General features: G+C 37.2%; 3 protein-coding genes and 2 long non-coding RNA genes across 6 annotated transcripts in view; 1 reads left to right on the top strand and 4 right to left on the bottom strand.

The window, feature by feature from the left end:
• LOC149501038 (uncharacterized) overlaps nt 1-23165 on the bottom strand; it is a 34177-nt gene extending 11012 nt beyond the window's left edge. The window contains exon 1 of the mRNA XM_089734714.1: nt 23037-23165. The gene's annotated coding sequence lies outside the window, so the exon portion shown is untranslated. The remainder of the gene's footprint in view (nt 1-23036) is intronic.
• Nucleotides 1-24036, top strand: part of LOC114252020 (uncharacterized) — a 116854-nt gene that overhangs the window by 948 nt on the left and 91870 nt on the right. The window contains exon 1 of one of the 2 annotated variants that reach the window (XM_089734710.1): nt 23232-23482. The exons of the other annotated variant lie outside the window; for it this stretch is intronic. The gene's annotated coding sequence lies outside the window, so the exon portion shown is untranslated. Of the gene's footprint in view, nt 1-23231; nt 23483-24036 lie in introns of those variants that run through there. 2 annotated transcript variants of the gene reach the window in all.
• Nucleotides 4655-9179, bottom strand: LOC114252551 (uncharacterized). The gene is made up of 3 exons (XR_016324547.1): nt 9060-9179; nt 6200-7964; nt 4655-4802 (listed from the first exon to the last, which is right to left on the bottom strand). It is a non-coding gene; the product is annotated as an uncharacterized LOC114252551 (long non-coding RNA).
• LOC149501039 (uncharacterized) lies at nt 5618-6182 on the bottom strand. Its single transcript, XR_016324548.1, has 2 exons — nt 5969-6182; nt 5618-5704 (listed from the first exon to the last, which is right to left on the bottom strand). It is a non-coding gene; the product is annotated as an uncharacterized LOC149501039 (long non-coding RNA).
• Nucleotides 12332-23102, bottom strand: LOC114251473 (uncharacterized). Its single transcript, XM_089734712.1, has 7 exons — nt 22971-23102; nt 22744-22883; nt 18613-18767; nt 15318-15525; nt 14199-14323; nt 13304-13487; nt 12332-12479 (listed from the first exon to the last, which is right to left on the bottom strand). The coding sequence occupies exons 2-7, from the start codon at nt 22790-22792 to the stop codon at nt 12430-12432; spliced, it is 771 nt and encodes a 256-aa protein (XP_089590838.1). The 5' UTR covers nt 22793-22883; nt 22971-23102; the 3' UTR covers nt 12332-12429.

Below are 24036 nucleotides of genomic sequence, written 5' to 3'. Positions count from 1 at the left end.
GCCGTTTTGGTTATGCCGCCAGGTCCTGGGAACGTCTGCGAAACCCTTCCAAGGCACCAGCATAATGGTGCCGTGCTTTTTTCTTTTATTAAAACAAGATCACCTATTTTGACACTAAAATTTGTAGTTTCTTGGGTCCATCTTTGCCGTTGTTGTAGTTCAGAGATATATTCTCTTTGCCACCTTGTCCAGAAATGTTGTCGGATTTGTTCAAGACCACCAAAGTGAGGAGAGTAAGCGGGAATGAAATGAAATTTGATTCCTTCTTGAGCATTAAGTCAGAAAGAGAAGCATTGTTAGTTCTTAAGTATGTACCTAGTTCTTTAGCTGCCCCCACGAAATTTCGACCATTGTCCGAGAATATTTCCGCTGGCTTCCCGCGACGCGATATAAACCGGCGCAGTGTCATAATAAAATCATTTTTCGATAATCCGCTCACTGCTTCTAAATGAATGCATTTATATCGCATGCAAATAAAAATGCACAAATAACATTTAATTAGTATCGATCCACTTCCCTTTCGATTAAGGATTAGGAACGGACCCGCAAAATCTAGGCCAACCGATACAAAAGGGAAGTCAGGCGTAATACGTTATGCCGGTAAGTTTCCCATTTTTGGCATGAATGTTTTACCATTGAATCTTCTTTTTTTTTCCTACCTAATCTGATAGCCTTGAGAGGCTATATCAACGGAACCTTAACTATTAGGTGAGCTCACGGGGCTCAAACCTGACGACGTTGCTAACACGAACCCTAGCAAGAGCCGTGCTTCGCAGAATCTACCACCGGATCGGAAACGCGACCCACTGAGATGATCCGGCGAGAAACTCAGTGGGCTGTGTCTGAGGGTTAATTTACTCGTCGAGCCCTTCGTCGCAAGCGACGGGTTCGACGAGAACGGTGACCGGTGCTTGAGGGACCTAAACGCACCGTTAGTGGATCGGGGGGATCCGAGATGACGTGTTTTGGGCGACGTCGACTGCTTTCCATTCTTTCCACAGGATCGGGAATGTAGATACTGGCGGCCACGATGAGAGGGTTTTCGTGTCGTGCCGCTTTATCGAAGTGGCGCATTGATGCCGACTGCATATACTTACTGGTGGACTCTAAGTCCAGGTCGTCATGGAGGTCGACGTTCCTGACGAACCACGGGGCTCCGACGGCTATCCTGCAAAAACGGGATTGAATAATTGGGTATGATTTTAAGTGAGTGCGGGCCGCGTGAGCGAACACTACACTTGCATAGGTTATGACGGGGCGTATGAAAGTTTTGTAGAGTGTCACCTTGTTTCCAAGGGACATTCTACTTCGCCTGCATATCATCGGGTAGAGACGTCCTAGTATGAAGGCGGCACGGTCGCGTACCGTCTTTATATGGGGGCGGAATGTCATCCTTCTGTCGAGGGTGACACCTAAATATTTGACCTTCGGGGCCCACGGTATGGGCTGGTCGTACATCGTGATTGGGCGAATCGCGGAGGCGGAGGTGTCGACGCGCCTAGACGGGGGAGGGATGCTCAACGTGGTGTTCGGAGGGCGACCCCTTTTGAAGAGCACCGTTGTGCTTTTCGTGGGGTTAATATCGATGCGTCACTTCCGGAACCACATGGTGGTAGCTACGGTCTGAAGTCGCCGATGAAGTAACGCCTTCTTCCTACACGAGTAGTAGATGGCCGTGTCATCGGCGAAGAGCGCTAGATGGGTATCCGGAGACCGGGGTATATCATTGATATATAAACTGAACAGTAACGGGGAGAGGGTGGAGCCTTGCGGGTAATCCGGCTGTGACGTGACGGGGGCGGGATCGCGTTCCCTCTACTCGATATCGGAACGAACGGTTCGACAAGTAGTCTCGTATGATGAGCACGAGTCTGTCTGGCACTCCCATATTATACAGTTTGTAGATCAAACCGTTGTGCCAGACTTTGTCGGACGCCTTCGCTATATCGAAGAAGAGGGCTCCTGTCGGGATGGGTTTCCGCCTATTCAGCGCTAGTAAGATGTGCTCCGTGAGGCGGTGCACTTGATGGACGCACGAGTGTTCGGCGCGGAACCCAAACTGCTCGTCTATAAGAATTTTATTCGCGGTAACGAAGTCCCAGAGGCGTTTACGAAGGAGACGTTCGTATAGTTTGCCTATCGCCGGAAGGAGACTGATGGGGCGGTAACTCGCGGTTTCGTTTTTCGGTTTGCCCGGCTTGTGTATGCCGATAACGTCAGCTTCTTTCCACGCCGCGGTAAAGATGCAGTTTGTCATAGCAGCATTTAAGATGGTGGCCAGAATCGTTATCAGTTGGGCTGGTGACAATTTTAGCGCGCGGTTGCGGATGCCGTCAGAGCCGCGTGACAGCATACTGATGTTGGAACGTTTTCTGTACTTATTCCGTCTAGTCAAAATAATAAATTACTCCATTTTTGTGATGCTATTTTCCCGCGCGTGTGACGTTTTGTTGTTCATTCGAGAGACCCGCCGTTGGTCAAATATCCCACCGCTAGTTTGTCTCCACACGGCGTATCCCATAGTGGACAATTTAGTTTTTCCTTTTTTTTTTACTGGAGAAACATTTCAAAGAATGTTTGCTAATCACAACTAAATTCTAATGAAAATCGTTAATTATCAAAATTTAAATCAAACATTTTAACCTCTATTTGTCCTCAATTGATATCATCATTGAGTTCATTCAAATAGATAGCTTTATCTGTGTATACTCTGTGCTCGAGTCAAATGTCAATTTGGTTAGGACTTTTTGGCGGGAACGCGAGGAGTGAAGTTGTGTGATTTGTTTTATTTTGTCTATTTAGTGTTTCTTCGGGTTTAAATGTGTATTAAGGGTGGTTTATTAACTGTTTAATATCTATGATAGTGCACTAATGTGGAAAAATGAAACAAAGCCGCTGGACGTAACTTCTCGGGATCCTCCAAAAAGTCCACTGAAAAATCTTAGTAAATGACCACCATTTTACTGAAATTATTTTTCATCCCATAACATCTCATTTCATTTAATTTCATCCCAGTTGATTAATGTCTCAAATTGATCATCTTCATTTCATTTCACTCCATAATATCATTTTTCATAAAAATATGAATATAAATTAAAATAAGACATGACTTAAAGGTCTTAGCTACCAGGTCATAAAATCCTTTAAAAAAAAATCAATTTGGTTAGACTTTTGGCGGGAACTCCAAAAAGAGCGCGCGTACAATTTGAAATTTTTTCATTTTTATTTCAATTTTGTTATTTTTTCATTAAAATACTAAGTGTAAATAGTGGAATTTATTAGTGGTGACCCTTAGAAATGGAGGGTAACGAGGGGGGCGGGAATAACCCACCCACCTCAAATAAACGTCCACGCGTTGAGGATCGTGGTGGTAACCCCAAGGTGGACTTTGGCGTTGGCGGAGGCGGTTAGCGTAATGTCTCTTACTTGCCTTTGTTTAAACCTAACTATAAAAGACTTTCTCCGGAGAACTCTGCTAATACTGAGTTTAAAGTATTTGTCGAGGCAACCAATAAGGACAGACTGGGCAACAAGAGCCCTATTTACTTAAAGCACGTTTTTGCAACGGAAATTAAAGGTGTGACGGCAATTCAAAGGGTGAATGCCAATAAAATAGCAGTTATTTTTAAATAATATAAGACAGCAAATAACTTTATTAAGAATTCATCTTTTTTAGAAAAATATGATATGAGAGCTTTCATTCCTGCTGCGCAGATTGAAAAGACTGGAATAATAAGATTCGTTCTAGCTAACATTTCTAATAAAGAGTTGTACAGTAGACTATCGTCAATATATGAAATTATTGCTATCAGAAGATTCACAAAGAAAGTAGGACATGAGCATGTTCCTTTACAAACTGTAAGCATTACTTTCTTATCTAATATTCTACCAGACAATGTTCAATACGACTTATTCTCTTATAGAGTTTTTGAATATATACCACCATTGCAACAATGGTTCAAATGTTTCAAGTTTAACCACTCAGCTAAAATCTGTAACGGTAAACAAAAATGTTCAATTTGTGGAGGTGAGCACTTATCTATATATTAATACGTGAAGCAAAAACTTTGTATCCCTTTTTACGAAAATTGCGCGGACGGAGGAGTATGAAATTTTCCACACTTATAGAGAATATAGAGAAGAAGTGCATAATACTAATATTTTTTTAAAATAATGCGTAAAAGATACATTAAACCAATAAAGAAAACATTACACACACTACATACCATGTATTTGACGCACACACGCATGCATACTATTTATTGTCAAACTTTTGTTCTTGACGTCTGTTGTCAAATTGAGAATAGATTAAATATTGTTTCTTTGTTAATATTTTTATAGTGTAGTCATGGCGAAATTTGTGATTATAGAAGTATAAAATACAATCATAATAGTGTACAAACTTACAATTCCAATTAATTATAGTCGATTTTCGACTACTGCGGGACCTCTAGTATAAGGAATGTGACAAGCCCACTGAAATTTGTTGTACAAATTGCAGCGGACCTCATCTTGCCATTTCAAAAGTATGTCCAATTAAAATGAAGAAAATTATGGAAAAAAAACCTAAAATTACTTATGCAAGTACTACCTCAACCAAGCAACTAAATAACAATGACTTTCCCTCACTTCCAACATCAAAAACACCTGTATATAATCCTGTAAATAAATCTGTATATAACTCTGTAAATAAGCGTCTATATAATTCTATAAATAAGCCTGTAAATATACATGTAGATAATGTAAATAAACAACAAGATTTATTGCCTTTAGAAAATATTAAAAATCAAATTGTCTCCAACCTTAGAATAATTACACATAGAATGATAGTTATCTTCAAAGCGGTCCCTCAAAAGCGAGGCAAGAATATAATCTATGTGTGCGTAAGGTACTTGTATTTACGCTCGACGAAACGCACACAAAAAATAATGTTGCCAATTTCTCTAGAAATAGGGAAGTTGAAACTATTACTTGTGATCACAGAACAAATGTGATTATTAGATTACACCTTTTATTTATTTGGAACTCATCAATTATTACTGCTGAACTGATGATAAGGCCCATAGATCCCCTAAACGATTAGGAGTTAAATATAAGCGCAATTCGTCTGTCGAAACTGCTCGGTAGTGACTCGTTTTGTTAAAATCCTGAATAATCTAACGTACCTATTTACCAGAATACACGAATATTGCCTGCATGATGAAAATAAAACCTGTATACAATTTTTTGTTTTTTGTTTAAACCCGCCACCACACGACCCATTTCAAAATGCTTACGTTATTTGGTGTAAAGTTATTATTAATTAATTTTTGGTGGCATTTTTTATAAGGCGGTTTTTTTAAAGTATATATATTTAATATATATTTAATAGTGTAACTTACAAAAAACACGCGAATATTCTAATTCACTTAGAAGCGTTCTAGTTTACGTCTGTATCCATAGTCAAGCAAAGTAGTTACTTTTGCTTAAGGAATGACCTAAGAAAATATTTTATACTCAAACAAATAAAGAGCCAGAATTGTAGAGAAAAGTCATGTTCCAAGTTATAACTTGTCTATAGATAGATATGGATCTTAGAGTGATCGAGGTGAGAACACTTATGAGAAAGAAAAACAAATAACAAGTATAATTATTTGTTTCAGTACCCTTGTAACAGCTGCAACTGTTTTCTGAACAATTGTCCCTTTGATGATAGGAAGGAAACCTTAAACCAAACCAAAACATAAAATTACATATTATTATTATAAGTATGCGAGCTTGTTGTGTTTTTGTCTCAGTTTCCTTATTAATCAATTTAATTTAATAAAAAAAAGCGCTTTTAATTACCTAATTGAGACGTGTTTCACTTTTAATTAAACAACAAAATGTGTGAGAATATTTCCCCGTGTTGGCAACATTTTCATAAACTATGGCATTACAAATTATTGAAATTAATTTTTCATTTTGATGAATGTTTTACATTACATACCTGTGAAATGTAATGTTACTATCTTCCTTGTGTTTTTCCGATGTAGTATGACATCCGTTCATTGAACAAATCGTCATTTTTAATAAAAATTTCGGGAGTACTTTTCAATACGACACGTCCTTGAGCACTGATGGGCCGAATAATGAACTTAGCCAATATGGCTAGGTTTGAGTTGCCTCACTTTACGGAGGCGGACTCGGTTTCTATGTGTAATTATTCTAAGTCTCCAACAATGATGTACTTATGGCCCTTGTAGACATTGGTGGAGCTAGGCAATAAGGGTGATAATTCACCTACTACAGTGAAAACAATTAAGGACATCTAAATTAAAAATTTAAAATAATGGATCTAGGTCCTACACAGTCTAAGATACGTATTGCTCAGTATAATATTCAAAGTGCCAATAGTAAAAAACCCTTGCTCATTTAATTCTTGAAACAACAAAACATTGATATATGTCTACTTAATGAAACCTGGTTCAAAGATAACAAATTTAAAATACCAGGTTACAATATTTATAACAGAAATTCAAACAATAGTCATAATGGTGTGGCAATGTTAATTAAACCATACCTCAAATAAAATATTATTAACACTAGATTCTATGAGAACATTCAAACTGCTGCTCTGTCTTTATCAACAGTAAGTGGTAGTTTGACTGTTCTTTGTGTTTATTGTCCACCTACTAGTCATCATATCAGACTAAATAGATTACAGAGTATAATTTATAATCATCCAAAACCAATATTTGTAAGTGGTGACTTTAATGCTCATCATATAGCATTTGGTTGTTTATCTAGTAAGAGTCGAGGTCACAGCTTATTTAATATTATTGACGACTTAGATTTATGCATTTTGAATGATGGTAGATTTACAACTGTCAACTATCCTAGACGAAATCCTTCTGCTATTGATGTTAGCTTCATCAGTGCTAGTCTTGCATCTATGTGTGAGTGGTCTGTCCATCACGATGCCATGGGAAGTTAAATATTGATAAATATCACATTGGTTCAACAGTAGACAGATTTTTATATAAAAAGGCAGATTGGACTAAATACAACACTCTTTCCAGAACAGTTTTCAATAATTTTATCCTAAATTCAAATGACCCTATATTAACTTATAGTGCTTTCTGTTCTTGTTTGGATACGTTAAAAACTATGACAATTCCTAAACTTACAAAATCAAATAGTTTCAAAAGCCGTTTGGCAACACCCTGGTGGAATGATATTTGTGAACAAAGTGTCATTGCATCTTATAATGCTCTCAAATTATATAGAAAAATGTACCATCCATAGAGCATTATATTAACTATAAAAGAAAGGATGCACAGAAAAAAAGAACAATAGCAGAGCAGAAAAAGATTGGTTAGAATAATCTAGCTAATACTTTCAGTAGAAAAACACCCATTAGTAAGATTTGGAATTAACTTAAAATGTTTAAAGGTGTTAAAACTGGGCATAGGTCATACATATAGAGATGAATTCATTCCCTCATTTTTGGATAACTTAACAGACAATAGTAATTTAATTCAGACTAGTAACTTGAATATTTATTTTAATTTAAACAATGACAATCAAAATTCAAATTTTTGGTTGAACCCTTTACACGGTCAGAATTTACAATAAGTTTACAATCTAGCCGTAATACAACACCAGGTATGGATGACTACCTTTACCTATTGATTAAAAATCTGGATGAATCAGCTCAAAAATTATTTCTAGATATCCTCAATTTACTTTGGCTTAACAACTCTATTCCACAAGCATAGAAAACACAGTGTGCTATTCCAATACTCAAACCAGACAAGGCACCAAAACTTGCTAGCTCATATAGACCAATTTCCTTATCTTCATATCTTGGCAACATTTTTGAAACTATGTTAAAAGTCCGTCTTGACTGGTATGTTGAAGCTAATCACATCATTCCTGATGTCCAATATGGCTTTAGGCGAGTGCGAAGCTGTGCTGATAGTTTCATCTCTTTAATATCTGATCTGAAACATGGGAAGGAAAAAAATTTACATACTGTTTGTATATTCCTTGATGTTCAAGGTGCCTTTGACAGTATAGATCCTGGTATACTTGTGAAAGTTATGTCAGGGCTAGGAATACTCGGACAACTCTGCAAATGGATATATAACTTCTTGAATAAAAGGAAAGTGTATGTAAAATACAATAATATGCTATATGGTCCAAAATCTGCCTCAAAAGGCACAGTGCAAGGTGCTACTTTATCTCCATTATTGTATAATATTTACACTAGTGAAATCTGCAACTTTATAGATAATGTAAATAATAATGTAAATATTCTACAATTTTTTGATGACATTGTTTTGTATAGTAGTAACTATAATTTACAAGTAGCAATAGACAGTATTAATGTAGCTTTATCCCAATTGTTCTATTATTACAACAACATTCTACATTTAAAAATTAATCCATTCAAGAGCAATGTAATGATATTCAGCAAGGATACACCAATCTATAATGTCATTTATAATGGTGAAATTATAAAGAAGGTTACCAGCAAAAATTTTTTGAGAATAATAATAAATATTTTGGGAGTAGTAACTATACCTAAGACCTTAGAACTTATATCTCAAGGTGGGTGGCGCATTTACGTTGTGGATATCTATGGGCTCCAGTAACCACTTAACACCAGGTGGGCTGTGAGCTCGTCCCCCCACCTAAACAATAAAAAAAATCAGAAATTAGATTTATTAATCATATTTCCAAAAATGCTTTAAGAGGTCTTAATGTTATGAAATTTTAATGTCTTGCTGGAGTATCATGGGGTGCAGACCCCAAAATACTGTCTTTAATATACAAATCGATTGTCAGAAGTCATTTTAATTATAGCTCTCTAGCTTATTTGAATAAATAGCCCACATGCAAATAAACTTGATATATTAATGAACAGCGCTTTGAGAATAATGTCTGGTGCAATGTGCTCAACTCCCATAAGGGCCATGGAAGTTGAGACAAAAGTTATGCCATTAATCTTGAGACGACTCTTACTTACACACAGATACTGTCTCAAATTGTTATCTTCTAATAATATGCAAATAGTTAAAAAAATTGCACTTTACCTAGACATCACCCCTCCTTCATTATTAACTGGAATAACCCTTCTTAACAAATATACACCACCGCTGTCCATAATAGGTTAAACTTTCCTTTTGGGTCCGTCGATTTGAAAGTTCACAATATTTTTGTAGATAGTACTCATAAATAAAATGCTTTTTGCAAAACTTCAAGTTGCGGAGACTCACGGTTTACGAGATATAATTTTTTAAAGTTTCCGTAAATATTAGAAAAATCGATAAGGTAGATGTCACATTTTTGACGTTTCACGTTCCATTCACTGTAAGCGTGTATTTTATTAAATTTTATGTCATGTTTTTACCGAAATATATTTTATTATTTTAATATATTCACATAGTTTTGGTGTAATTAATGTCATTGTAATTGTTTCTGTAATAAGCAATTATATTGACCTTTTTACACAAAAAGTAACAAAATTTTGTTTATACTTTGGAACGGCACGTGAAATAACGCATTTTTTTATAGCGTCTTTTTATCTATCTCTGTAATTTACTTTTTAAATAAGATTTAAATATAAAACAGTAAAATTGCTCGTGTTTTGGAAATAAAATTGCAAAAATATTCGAAAAATATCGAAAACCGAATCAGAGCACCCCACTTTCCACCTGGTCTTGTCTGCCCTACCCCTAGAGTGTATATAAAAAACCGGAGGCATGGAGGGAGAGCAGTCCTCGCCCGCTGTGACGGCGCACGGAAACAGTGCGGGGCGGAGCGGCTGAGGCTGGTCGCCGTAGGCGACCATCAAGCCGAAACTGCGGAGCGGAGCACGAGTAACCGTGCTTCAGCACGCAAGGGCGGAAGGGCTGCTCTTCCCGCAGCGCCGGAGATAAGGCGGATTCAAACTTAAGCTCCCTTGGAGCTTAACTAATTAAACCGCTACTTAACTTTTTACTAAAAGATCCAACATCCTATAAACCTATCTATAATTATATAAAAAATACAATTCAAACGATTTAAATGACAACATTTAGTGAAGTGAAGTGTAGTGACCCCAAAGTGAAGAACATTTTCCAAATAAGATATGACCTAAAGGTCTCTGTCACCAGGTCATAAAAAAAATCAAGTTTTTTAAGATTTGATTTTTTTTAAGAGATTTTATGACCTGGTAACTAAGACCTTTAAGTCATGTCTTATTTTACTTTATTTTCTTAATTTTATGAAAAATGATAATATGGAGTGAAATGAAATGAAGATGATTAATTTGAGACATTAATCAACTGGGATGAAATTTAATGAAATGAGATGATATGGGATGAAATATAATCGCAGTAAAATGGTGGTTATTTACTGAGATTTTTTCAGTGGACTTTCTGGAGGAACTCGAGAAGTTACGTCCAGCAGCTTTGTTTCATTTTCCCACATTTGTGCACTTTCACAGATATTAAACAGTTAATAAACCACCGTTATTACACATTTAAACCTGAAGAAACACTAAATAGACAAAATAAAACAAATCACACAACTTCACTGCTCGCGTTCCCGTCAAAAAGTCCTTTTAAGATTCGATTGTTAGTTGATAACCTCAAATCACTTATGTAACTTGACTAGAAGCTTAAAGTTTTTTTGTGATAAAGACTCCACTAATTTTACGCTCCTGCTGAAGTCATCACCTTGAAAAGTGACAACATTTTCAATTATTAAAAAATACCACAACGATTATTTTAAAAATATTTTAATTCGTTTCATAAATTGATTTATATTAATTAAGACTTTGTGGTCCTAAAACTTTTTATAAAAATGTTGTATCAGTTCCTAGCTATTTTAACTCCACTGGTCCTGCTAGTAAAAAAACAGATATCCAATACGTGTAGACTCTGAACCTCAAAGGGTTCAAATAACAATTAATTAATTCTTAATCAATTTCCTTCCAGTGATGTCTGCAAATCTGCAAAATATTTTTATTTATAGTAAACATTTCGTGTACTTCTGAAAAGTAGTTTCATTGCTTTATCATTGTTTTACGAACATTAGGATTTTTGCAGAAGTTTTATTTCGTTTCGTGTTATTCGCAGAAGTTTTATTTCCTGTGTCGCATCGCAAACAGACTCTTATGTTTTTTGTATTCAAATAAAATATATATACGTTTTCTATATCTATATCTATACTCTATACTAATATTATAAAGAGGAAAGATTTGTTTGTTTGTTTGTTTGTTTCGAATAGGCTCCGAAACTACTGGACCGATTTGAACAATTCTTTTTCCATTAGAAGCCGACATTGTCCCTGATGAACATAGGCAACTTTTTTTTTTTTTTTGGTTTCATGTGTGTTTTAATGTTTCCGAAGCGAAGCGAGGGCGGGTCGCTAGTAGAATATAAACATACGATGATTCGGCGTTATTCTAGTTTAAATTGTAATCATAAAATTACTTGTAATTTATCAAATTTCGTCCAGATTTCAATACGCTCACTGATGTATCATAATGCACCTTATAATTGTCGTTTCGGCATTCACTTGTATATTTAATGAAGTTTGAACAACGATGACCGCGTAAACACATTTGTGAGTACAGATCCAACAGACCTAACAAATAATCCAGAGATTATCCATGAAAATAGTTAACATTTGTTCTTGGTTATTGGATAATTTTGAATAAAAGTTTACACTAACAGGATGTTGATGCGATCGTCTTCACTGATACTAGAATGTCGTCAATGTAATCGAAAATAATATAAAAACTAATTTTAATCAACATCGTGTTGTATTCGACCGATATGTTAATTTTAAAGAAGGGAGAGTTCAAAAGTGTTGTCCACAAGTGTGTTTGAGCGGTGATAAATGTATTTGTCAAAAATAATAGTTAAAATTATACCAATCGTAATCCAAATACTTATAGGTAAACTTAATATTAATAGTTCAATGATTCATTTTTATGTAAGTACATTGTAAGGTTTTAAAGTTGGAGTTATGGGACAGTAAATGTGTTTTCATTGCGAACAAAGCATTACGCGCGATATAACAATACTGTTCGAACAGTGAACTCAACTTTAACTTAACTTGTCTATCTTTGGTCTACCAGGCTGACGTCACACCAAGTGTCGAATGTATGATGATGAGCCAAACAAATAATTTGCTGGAAACGTCTTGCCCGTAAGACGACCGGACTTAGTGCGTAGTGGATGAATAGTTACAAATAATAAATCGATTCAAAGCTACGTTGACAGGTTTAAGTCTGGCGCCCGGGATCTTAGTCTAAAATCAATTGTTGGACTCGCACAGAATAAAAGAATACAAGTCGATAAATAAGAAGCGAGTAACCAGCTTGAAATTATTTATTCGTTAAACGAAATGAAAATAAAACTTGAGTAAACTAATTGTAGTTTCATTAAGTAGTCGGCCGTTGAGTTGCGCCGCTCATAGCAGTGCCGCCACCGCCAGCGCCAGTGCCACCAGGTCCCGCCCCCCTGCGGACACAGCACAGTTCAGGGCTCTGTTGTGATAAGTGCTCTGAGGGATCATTTGATCATCTCGTTTTTACTATCGCACCGCCCGCCATCGTAGTAGAGTTCCTCCATACTATCTGGAGCCACTGCGAACGCACTGTGGATGAATATCCACAGTGCATTTTCAGAGATATTTTTTGTCACGTACCGTCCGGCTTTGGAATGAGCGGTATTTCCCTCCACGGTGTTTCTCGAGCGCTATGACATGTCCTTCTTCAAACGAGGCTTGTGGAGAGTACTCAACGGTAGGCAGCGGCTTTGCTCTGCCCCTGGCATTGCTGAATTCCATAGCCGACGGTAAATTCGTCGTGGCCTATTGGATAAGACGTCCGGTGCATTCGTGTTGAGCGATGCACCAGTGTTCGAATCTCAGGCGGGTACCAATTTTTCTAATGAGATATGTACTCAACAAACGTTCACGATTGACTTCCACGGTGAAGGAATAACATCGTGTAATAACAATCAAACCCGCAAAATTATAATTTGCGTAATTACTGATGGTAGGACCTCTTCGAAATAATTCGAAAAATATATTACCTCGCGGGTAGGGTACCACGACCCTGCTTATTTTCTGCCGTGAAGCAGTAATGCGTTTCGGTTTGAAGGGTGGGGCAGCCGTTGTAACTATACCTGAGACCTTAGAACTTTGTCTCAAAGTGGGTGGCACATTTACGTTGAGATGTCTATGGGCTCCAGTAACCACTTAACGCCAGGTGGGCCGTATGCTCGTCTGCCTAGAAGTGCAATAAAAAAAATAATGATAATGTGCGTCCCCCCCACCCTACCTGCGCGTCCGCGGGCCCCGCTGTACTGTGCGGGCGCGGCGGGAATGGTGCGGCCGCGGCGGTGCGTCTCCGGCGTGCACGTGGCCGGCAGACCCGCGTCCGCCCACGAGTACGACACCGCGGACCACGCGTCGTACACTTTGCTTGTATAGTTCCATGCGCTGCTCGAGAAATCTGGAGGGACCTTGAAATCAAAATAGCATCCTTAGTAACGAAGTGTGCGTGTGCGTGCCCGCCTTCTTGCTACTTGTCACGTAGCTACTTGTCACGTCACGTCCGATGTACACTCGACTCCTGATGTGTATTGGGAGTAGGTGCTGGTGACAGGCTGTGATGTGACGGAGTGACGCGTTGGAGTCGACCTGTCTCTTAGTTTATTTTTATTGCAAAAGTGGTTGGACGAGCTCACGGCCCACCTGATTGGTTACTGGAGCCAATAAACGTCTCCAACGTAAATGCCGTCACTTACCTTGAGATATGAGTTCTAAGGTCCCAGTATAGGAACAACGGCTGTCCCGCCCTTCAAACCGATTACTGCTTCACGGCAGAAATAGGTAGGGCTATACTAGACTTGCTACCACTCAGTCTCTGCTGCGAAGCAATCACAGACACCAAATCGTTTAATCTTAGTGTCGCCGTCCACTTGGTGTCTATAGGTTTGAGAACCGGAGGCGGGCGTTGAGGTCGGCTGCGATATACGCTAGCTAGATTTTAATGTTTTCAAATCTATGACCTTAAACAACATATATAATAGGGTAAGGCAAATCACAATAAACGGCGAATTGTTATGTATTTCATACTTATAAATAGAGGTTTGAAGTTGACGGACAACCTTGAAGATTGTTTACACTCGTTTACTGGTCCAAGCGCGGCGTGCTTAGCGCCGTTTACTAACCCTCTGTGCTCCTATGGTCCAGATAAGAGTGGGCGAGGGCAGGCCGCTAGACGTACAGTTGAGGGTGACCCGGCCCGATTCAGAGTCCATCGTCGCAACGCTGATGTGTGCGTCGCTAGGTGGTACTGTGAACCGCGAAATCTTTCTGTTATCCTAAATTAGTTTTTAACGGAGTTTGGACTCGCGTTAATGTCAAAAAAATCGACCCATCGAATATGCTAAAATTATGTTCAACTTTATGTTGAATTTATTCATAATAATATTACCTATACTTACTATACATTTAAGCTGATAAGAAGGAAACTTTTCCAGAATATTACTTTTGCAAATTGTATTTGGCTAAATTGTCAACTGAAGAATACTCGGAAATATTACCGACTTGGTGGGAAGTACTCACTGTCGGTAGCTTGTTAACAAAGTATTTACGTTTTTAACGACAGAGGCGATTAGGACAATTGAGGCCTATAAAATCAAAGGCAGCTAAATCCAAGTCTGTCAAATATTCAGGTAAACTACAAAAATCGGCCCTAAATACGTCATTACGGATCCTTCCGATCCATCGAAGTACTGCTCTTGGCCAGTGTTAGCAACACTCCCGGTTTGAGAAGCTGAAATAACTTTGTTCGGATAGCTACGATATTCTTTATTTTAAAGCAGATTTACAAAGAATGAGAATATTACTAATAATCTGAATTTTAAATGATATATTTTATATGAACTTCGTTTATATTTTAGTACAGAGTAAAAATAAAAATTTTGAACTGAATTTGCTAGAGATTTAGCTGCATTTGTTATAACATGAAAACACTGAAGCGTGTCCCAACTAACTAAACCAGATGGCGCCATAGTTAATCCATTTTACAACAATAAGGCGTTTAGCTGCCTTTGATTTTATAGGCCTCAATTGTGTTACGTGGCGTGAACGCGTGCGGGCTAATTGCACAGTCCGGTCTGTCTGCTGTCACCGTATTTGGGATAGGCGTTATTCCCGCGCAATTATGACATCAATCGCGTGTTTCAGGACACGCATTATGGTTTTCTACTCATTAAGACGAAATTCAAAATATACTTCTATATTTGTGTATCCTATTGCTTTTCTTACTATCATCAAAAACTCACCAGAAGCTGAAACAAGAATGCTCTTCGTTTCAATCCTGAAGGTAGGTCTCTCACCGGAGACTTCACACGTGAAGTTGAAATCCTGAGGTGGCTTGATTAGTTCTGCTGATACTACACACGCTCCTGTCGCACCCTTTTCGGAGGTCTCACGACACCTGACGTCCCACGCCCTAGTCCTGTAGTATTCACTTTTTGATGTGCCGTTTATCTGCGAATTCACCGTATTCAACGGCCAGGAGGAGACTTTTTATTTCCCTTTACTGATCAAATTTCACGCAAATCCTTCTTTCAATCTAAAGTCTATCTAATCAAAAGTCGTCGTGGCCTAACGGATAAGACGTCCGGTCCATTCGTTTTGAGCGATGCACCGGGTGTTCGAATCTCAGGCGGGTACCAATTTTTCTAATGAAATACGTACTCAACAAATGTTCACGATTGATTTCCACGGTGAAGGAATAACATCGTGTAATAAAAATCAAACCCGCAAAATTATAATTTGCGTAATTACTGGTGGTAGGACCTCTTGTGAGTCTGCGCGGGTGGGTACCACCACCCTGCCTATTTCTGCCGTGAAGCAGTAATGCGTTTCGGTTTGAAGGGTGGGGTAGCCGTTGTAACTTACTTGAGACCTTAGAACTTATACCTATCTCAAGGTGGGTGGCACATTTACGTTGTGGATGTCTATGGGCTCCAGTAACCACTTAACACCAGGACGTGGGCTGTGAGCTCGTCCACCAATTAAAAAAAAACCGTCAACACCATCACTCCGTTTTTGCTTTTTTTTTAGTATGTTTCAAAGTAGTCGTGGCCTAAACGTAAGCCATTAAAGCAAAAATAGTCAGGAAAATAACATTTGGTTTCGGTAACCGATATTAGTCTAGTCAACAAGTTCAAAAACGTGAAAAATAGAGATAAAGGTCCTAAAAATATGAGCGATGGCTCATTCGATTCGGAATCACCTCTAGAAAAATGTTTTTGAAGGATTTTGGTGCAGGTTAAAAATTGCAATTGTTATGAACAAAATAAGATGAAAAAAAAAATGATATTTCGTTTTTTGTTAATAACTTGAAAAATATTAACATTGAAGCAATTTTGAAAAAAGCTCGTTCAAGAGGAGGAAATTTCCAATAAAAAAGTCCTAACTCCCGGAACTCTATCTCCATTATTTATAATTTTAATTAGAGGGCTCCGCGCGGCTGTTACAGAATGCGCGCGCCGCCGCTAAAGAGAGTTCAGCAATAAAAATAATTCTTTTATAACATAAAATGTGATTTTAAAAATTAAAAAAAATTCTAGTATCTTCTTAACACTTGAAAGAATCGAGCCCTGAAGAAAAAAAAGTTTAATCATCATTTTTCAAAAAGTTATTCAATTGTTAACTAACAATTTTTTTCCCAATCTCCATTGGCATAAACAATGGAATGAAAGGTATAAATAATTGGCCTATAAATTTTAAACTTCGTGGAGCCCTTTTGATATATGTACTTTATAAGATCCTGCGGTTAATTTTCATTAAGGTTAATTAATTTGTTAATTATGATTTTTTATAACTATTGAAAAATTAAAATTAAAAACATAGCTAAATATTAATTGAAAAAAAAACTTTAATAACATTTTTTTGATTTTTGATTGAGGAGATTGGGAAAAAATTTGTTAGTTAACAATTGAATAACTTTTTGAAAAATGATGATTAAACTTTTTTTTCTTCAGGGCTCGATTCTTTCAAGTGTTAAGAAGATACTAGAATTTTTTCAAATTTTTAAAATCACATGTTATGTTATAAAAAAATTATTTTTATTGCTGAACTCTCTTTAGCGGCGGCGCGCGCATGCTGTAACAGCCGCGCGGAGCCCTCTAATTAAAATTATAAATAATGGAGATAGAGTTCCGAGAGTTAGGACTTTTTTATTAGAAATTTCCTCCTCTTTAACGAGCTTTTTTCAAAATTGCTTCAATGTTAATATTTTTCAAGTTATTAACAAAAAACGAAATATCATTTTTTTTTTCATCTTATTTTGTTAATAACAATTGCAATTTTTAACCTGCACCAAAATCCTTCAAAAACATTTTTCTAGAGGTAATTCCGAATCGAATGAGCCATCGCTCATATTTTTAGGACCTTTATCTCTATTTTTCACGTTTTTGAACTTGTTGACTAGACTATATCCAGTTTTAAACGGTTCGAAGCGGCTTGCAATCTACCTGTTCTTACGACCTTTTATTTTCTGTCCACAAATAAGGTGTCCCTCACTTTAAATTAACAATGAAATAAAATAATAATTAATCAAGCATTTGTAACACAATATCGGATGTATTTAATCAATTGTTAGTTGAATGACGTCATAAAGGTTCGCCCTTCCTGCCCTACGGGACGCTACAATTAAAATTATGTTTACAAAGGATGGAGGCTGGACATCCGCCGCGCCGCAAAACTATTACACGACGTGTTTGTTCTAATATTACTACATTTATTAAAGGTCATTTAGTGAATTGAGATAATACTGACTTGCTATTGGTAATTGTATTATTGGACTGATTATAAACAATGTAATGTTCTCGGAAATATAGGCAAGAATAAAATAATCACGATATTGGATTGTAGATAGATAGATGGAAATATTGCTGCTATTAAAACATCACATTCTTATAACGCAATGTAAAGAAGCGGGTACGTTCTCACTTGTCGCGGGGCGCGCAGTCAGCTGTCATGCGAGTTTGAATCAATGAGGTTGTCGATCCCCGAGCTACGAGTATTATAATAATATGGGCTTTACAATGTGGCTCCACGAAATTTAAAATACATAAGTGAAGCGGGTATTAAATAACTTTGGAACGAAGTTCCTTATACGTCCGTAACGTAAGATATTTATTAGTAATGCACACAGTGTACGACTTAACTTTGTAATAGCGTACAAAAAATAACATATTATTTTTTTATCATTCATTGACCACGATCTTACAGTGTTCGTTTGCGCAATACACTAACTCTTATGCAAACAACCGTGAATGAAGTGTACCACAATAAGTTCGCACGTTACCGAATGACCGTGGGTTGTTGCGAAACCTCCAGTTTTATTTTCTTTATACCTCGAATAGAACTTAAAATTAATATTTTTATAATAAGGAACTTCGATCCTATCCGGTCTCCCACGACACCACACATCTTTTAGTTGCATTATCAGTTTTTGAAGAGATTCCTGTGCGTGGTATATTAGTTTGGCTTATATCATTATTTGAAAATGACTATATTTAATTAAGTTTTCATTCACTTCCTACAAAAATGAGACATACACACCTCTGGCCTGTAAATAAAGAATTGCTGCCCATTATTGTAGAGGCGTACCGACTGCAGCTCGTCGTTCTCGACTAGAGTCCACAGACAATCCACTTCCCAACCAGCATTCGGTATCCACTTCTGTGTCAGGTCGATCATCGAGCTGCACGAAAATTCTGCAACAAAAACCGAAGGCTTAATTAGACGTAGTTCTATGTTGTTAATGACCATATGGTTCAATTAAGAATATTTATTCTCAGTAATTTCAGCGTTTGGGATGATATGGACATGTGACGAGACGAAATGAAAATGAGGTTGGTAAGACAGTGTTAGCTATGAATGTGGAAGGATATAGAGGAAGAGGTAGACCTAAGAAGAAATGGATGGATTGCGTGAAAGACGATATGAGTAAGAGGGGAGTGAGCGAAGAAATGGTATATGATAGAAGAGTATGGAAGGAGAAAGCATGTTGCGCCGACCCCAGGTGACTGGGAAAAGGGCAGGATAATGATGGTAATAATGATTCTCAGTAATTTACGTAAATAAGCTGACTCTTGGTCCGCCTGATAATTAGTAGTTATTAGAGCTCCTATATATTGCAAAGACAAACAAAATTTAGGTTGTGGTGTTTACTAGCTTATGTACCCGTTTAACAATAGGAGTTCAGTAAGCTCGCCTGAATTTTACTACTATACTAGGTCCATATAAATGAAGATCAGTCAATCTATAAGTACTCCATACATTATGGTAATGTTCCTTGTTTTTGAACAACATTTTTATATCGTTTTAATTCTTACATTTTTTGTGTCTCAGACTGTTCTGATATGTAGGTACGTAATGTAATGAACACTCTTTCGCTTGATTAAGCAGGTTGTAAGCGACCACGGACTCTTAGCTCGGGGCCGTGTATCTGGATATCTTTCGGTGTGTCTCTCTCGGTAGGCAGCGGCTTGGCGCTGCCCCTGGCTTTGCTGAAGTCCATGGGCGACGGTAACCATTCACCATCAGGTGGGACGTATGCTCGTCTGCCTATAAGGGCAATTAAAAAAATCGGTTGTCTGTAAAGTCGGTTCACTGACGATAGTTGAACGTGACAACGTCATAAGAAAATACTGATGGAATGGTTTCATTTTTCAATTATCGCAATTATCATTGCTATAAACAATTGACACCACATTCACTTTTCACTGAACTTCATACTTGACGAAAACATGTACGCCTCAGAGCGAGGTAACGCCGCACGAGTCAAGTTTTTTCGTGCGTGCAGCCGGCTCCATCGAGTTATAAGACGTTGTCACGTCAAAAAAATTAACATAACATTTTTTTCTCATAAAAATACAACATGAATGATCTTTAAAAACTTGTCAAGTTATACAAAGTAGCCGGCGCCGTTCCTCTTACGATCGCTTAATTCGTTCAATTGGTGGACGCCGCTCCACGATGTGCCTAATGCCAGTATTTAGGACAACACCGGGAAGATGGTATCCGTTGGATGATCTTGGAGACTAAATGCTTGTTTGTTTTTAATGCATGCTCTACACTAAGTACCTACATTTACTGTCAGAGGGTTGATTGACAAAAATGTTACTATGAGAGTATTATCAGAGTCTCTATTACTTTACTGATTTAGGAGCGTGTTTAACCTAATGGTTATTATTTTAATTTAGATTTCATCGGTATTTGTTGAACGTAAAATAATAAATTTACAACCGGCATAACCAGAGAACTAATCTTGCTGGTTTGATTTTTATCATCATAGCGTTATTATAAGCACAACTAGTTTTACTGTCAGTAGTCTGAAACTGGTCAGTAGTTTGAAAAGTCTGAAAGAATAGAATGAAATAAACGCGACAATAATGTTTACGAATACCAAAAATTAGAACATAATTGCTATCACTGAAAATTTAAAGTCTTAGACTACTAAGTCTTAGTAGTCTTAGTCTTAGTAGTAGTAGTACTTAGTCTACTAAATACTTAGTCTGGCCATGAATACTGTTAAAATTAAAAATAAACAAAATATTACATTTGAATTTGGAATCTGTCATTATTATATGATTGCTCATTGAGTTCTTATTTTAGCGCCAATACATTGTACAATATTTTGCGATATTAAAATGGAGTGGGGTGATAAAGAGAACCGAATCGCTGTGATTGCATTACACAAAGTTGGTATGGAGCCAAATTGGTATTGTATTGGTATTAGTAAAATGTTTGTGTACCGGGCTATTAATAGGTGCAATGAGACCTCCTCTGTTTGTGACAGAAAAAGATCTGGCCGTCCACAAAGTGTTCGTACGAAAAAGGTGGTCAAAGCAGTAAGGGAAAGAATTCGAAGAAATCCTGTACGAAAGCAAAAGATTTTATCTCGGGAGATGAAGATAGCACCTAGAACCATGTCGCGTATTTTAAAAGATGACTTAGGACTTGCAGCCTATAAGAAACGTACTGGTCATTTCTTAACTGATAATTTAAAAGAGAATAGGGTGGTAAAATCGAAACAATTACTGAAGCGGCACGCAAAGGGAGGTCATAGAAATTTTTTGTTTACGGATGAGAATTTTTTTACAATTGAGCAACATTTTAACAAACAAAATGACCGTATTTATGCTCAAAGCTCTAAAAAAGCTTCCCAATTAGTCGACAGAGTGCAACGCGGGTACTATCAGACTTCAGTGATGGTTTGGCGGGGTATTAGCTATGAAGGAGTGACTGCGCCATACTTTTGTGAAAAAGGTATCAAAACATCGGCACAAGTGTATCAAGATACCATTCTTGAGAAGGTAGTGAAGCCCCTTAACAACACCATGTTCAATAATCAAGAATGGTCCTTCCAGCAAGACTCGGCGCCAGGTCATAAAGCTCGGTCTTGGTTGGAAACGAACGTTTCGGATTTCATCAGAGCTGAAGACTGGCCGTCGTCTAGTCCCGATCTTAATCCGCTGGATTATGATTTATGGTCAGTTTTAGAGAGTACGGCTTGCTCTAAACGCCATGATAATTTGGACTCCCTAAAACAATCCGTACGATTGGCAGTGAAAAATTTTCCATGGAAAGAATGCGTGCTTCTATTGATAACTGGCCTCAACGTTTAAAGGACTGTATTGCAGCCAATGGAGACCACTTCGAATAAGCTTTTTATACTTTAAATTGTTTTATATTTATGTATTAAACTAACACACTGTAAAAGTAATAAATGTTATTTGCAATCGAAAATTTTTTTTTCCTTTGTCTCAGTATATAAGGCAAGACTAGGTATAATACTTTTAATAAAATATTTTTGAGATTTAACTACACTGTCCATTTTTATTAATTTGTAGCTTATTATTGTATACGAGTATCCAATAAAAAAACCCTCAAAATGAAGCCATGAATGAAAACCATTAAACAAGTATGAAAAGGAATTTTCAATTTGACGTTAACGCCGGTGGGAGGGTGCAAACCTCATCGGAAATCAAAACGAATCCCGTAGCAAGACTCCTTTAATTATAAACCAAATAATAACGTGAATCTCATTTATCCATAACATTAAAAGCGAATTTTTCCTTTATTTCTAAAGTTCCCCTTGTAATAAGCATGATGGGTCGCGCTTGCTAATTGAATTTAATTGGCTATGATTAAACAGTACTTAAATACGGCTGGGAACAGAGTTTTTTGCATCTCCAGATAAATATTTGTGCCTATTATCATTAGAATACGGTTTATCTCTTTGATATAAACCGTATTCTACACGTATGTTACGCGGATAATATCATCTTATGTCAGACAGCACTGGAAATACTGAGGAGAGAAGTTTAATCCTAAGGATGATAGATCGCTGTTAAAAGGATATTTAGAAATAAGATTGTGATTGTATTGGTTCTCATAGAAACAGCCTACTGAGCTTCTCACCGGATTTTCTCAGTAGGTCGCGATTCCGATTTAGTGGTAGATTCCACGAAGCACTGCATTTACTAGTGTTAGCAAATTCTCTCAGATTGAATCCGCGAGTTCACCTACCCGTCCGGGCATAACTGGGATAACCCCTTAGAGTACCAGCGAATAGGCCGGGAAAGAGATATTGACTGATGAATTATGCTTGTGGTGCGCCCAGCATCACTTGTACCACTCATAAGAGATGGATACATGCTTAGGTAAAATGTTAAATGTACTTACCGATAGAAAATAGTAAAATCACAACAACCTTTTTAAATACTATCCTCATGGTTGAAATAATATAACAGCTACTTGCACATGTAATTAATACTCTGATTTCGCAACTCTGCTACAATAAACAAATCGATTGTTCAAAAAAGCTTAAAATGAAACTGAAACTTAATGCTCAAGCTTGAAAAATCCGGAATTTAGAACAAAATAAAATAAAAAGAATTTTTGCCGCTAACTTGATTGTTTTGTTTAACAAGTAAAAAGTGATTTAGTAATAATTCTCAATGTTCAATGGTGTTGACCTTTTGACATTTCACACTTATAGTATCAAATAATGTGACGTTTATACGGATAAAGTTTGTTGTTTAACTAGTCTTATTTTTATTTTTTTATCTTTAACGGTATTAAACGCTATTCCGTGACGCGAGTGGCTGCCCGAAGCACGTGTTCGTTTGTGTGACAATAGATGCGCCCGCGTTCTGCTTCGAAGCTAATTGGTAAACTACGTTCACTAAGTCATAGTGCGACATTATACGATGTTCTTGTTATTTAAATCTATATTATTTCGATAAAAGTGAAAATCGTAAACGAATTATCTGCATCATAACGTAGACACATACTACGGAAAACTTACCTCGAAGACCAGCGGAATCCCTGTAGTTTCCCCAACTAATGTTGTTTTCTAATTACGGTAAAAACTAGTTCGATCGCTATTGCTGAAGAGGTTATAGTGAAGCTCCCTACAAGGGTAAGTGTACCAAGGATCCGTCTTCAAAACATATTACATACTGACTGCAACCTGGTGCGGACCCAAACACGGGCTCTCTTGTACAAGTTTTTGAACTTTTTTCATAATTTGACAAATATAAAGAAATTTATAGCTATTTTTTATTTATTTATTGCTTAGATAGGTGGACGAACTCATAGCCTACCTGGTGTTAAGTGGTCACTGGAGCCCATAGATAGACATCTACAACGTAAATGCGCCACCCACCTTGAGATATAAGTCAAAAATATAAAGAAATTTATAGCTATTTTTTATTTATTTATTGCTTAGATAGGTGGACGAACTCATATCCTACCTGGTGTTAAGTAGTCACTGGAGCCCATAGATAGACATCTACAACGTAAATGCGCCACTCACCTTGAGATATAAGTTCTAACATGTCAGAAATAGCAATACGGTGTTACATATTTCTTCTCGAGTCGATGTCGCCACACGATCTCGCTCGCACGCGTCGTTAGGTAAAGTGTGGGAGAGGGATGGGACAGGATTTGCAAAACCAAATTAAATGTTGCTAT

Source organism: Bombyx mandarina, chromosome 18, assembly GCF_030267445.1.
Source record: "Bombyx mandarina strain Sakado chromosome 18, ASM3026744v2".
Classification (NCBI taxonomy): Eukaryota; Metazoa; Arthropoda; class Insecta; order Lepidoptera; family Bombycidae; genus Bombyx; species Bombyx mandarina.
The sequence above is the reverse complement of the archived record's forward strand: the minus strand, read 5'-3'. Positions and strand labels throughout refer to the sequence as shown.

Bases quoted from the DNA above. Each gene is read 5' to 3' on its own strand.
- LOC114251473 (XM_089734712.1), bottom strand. From the start codon at position 22,792: ATGAGGATAGTATTTAAAAAGGTTGTTGTGATTTTACTATTTTCTATC. The intron at 18,768-22,743 runs GTAAGTACATTT...TTTTTGTTGCAG, and splicing joins GATTTTACTATTTTCTATCG to AATTTTCGTGCAGCTCGATG. The intron at 13,488-14,198 runs GTTAGTAAACGG...TTTGATTTCAAG, and splicing joins GGACCATAGGAGCACAGAGG to GTCCCTCCAGATTTCTCGAG.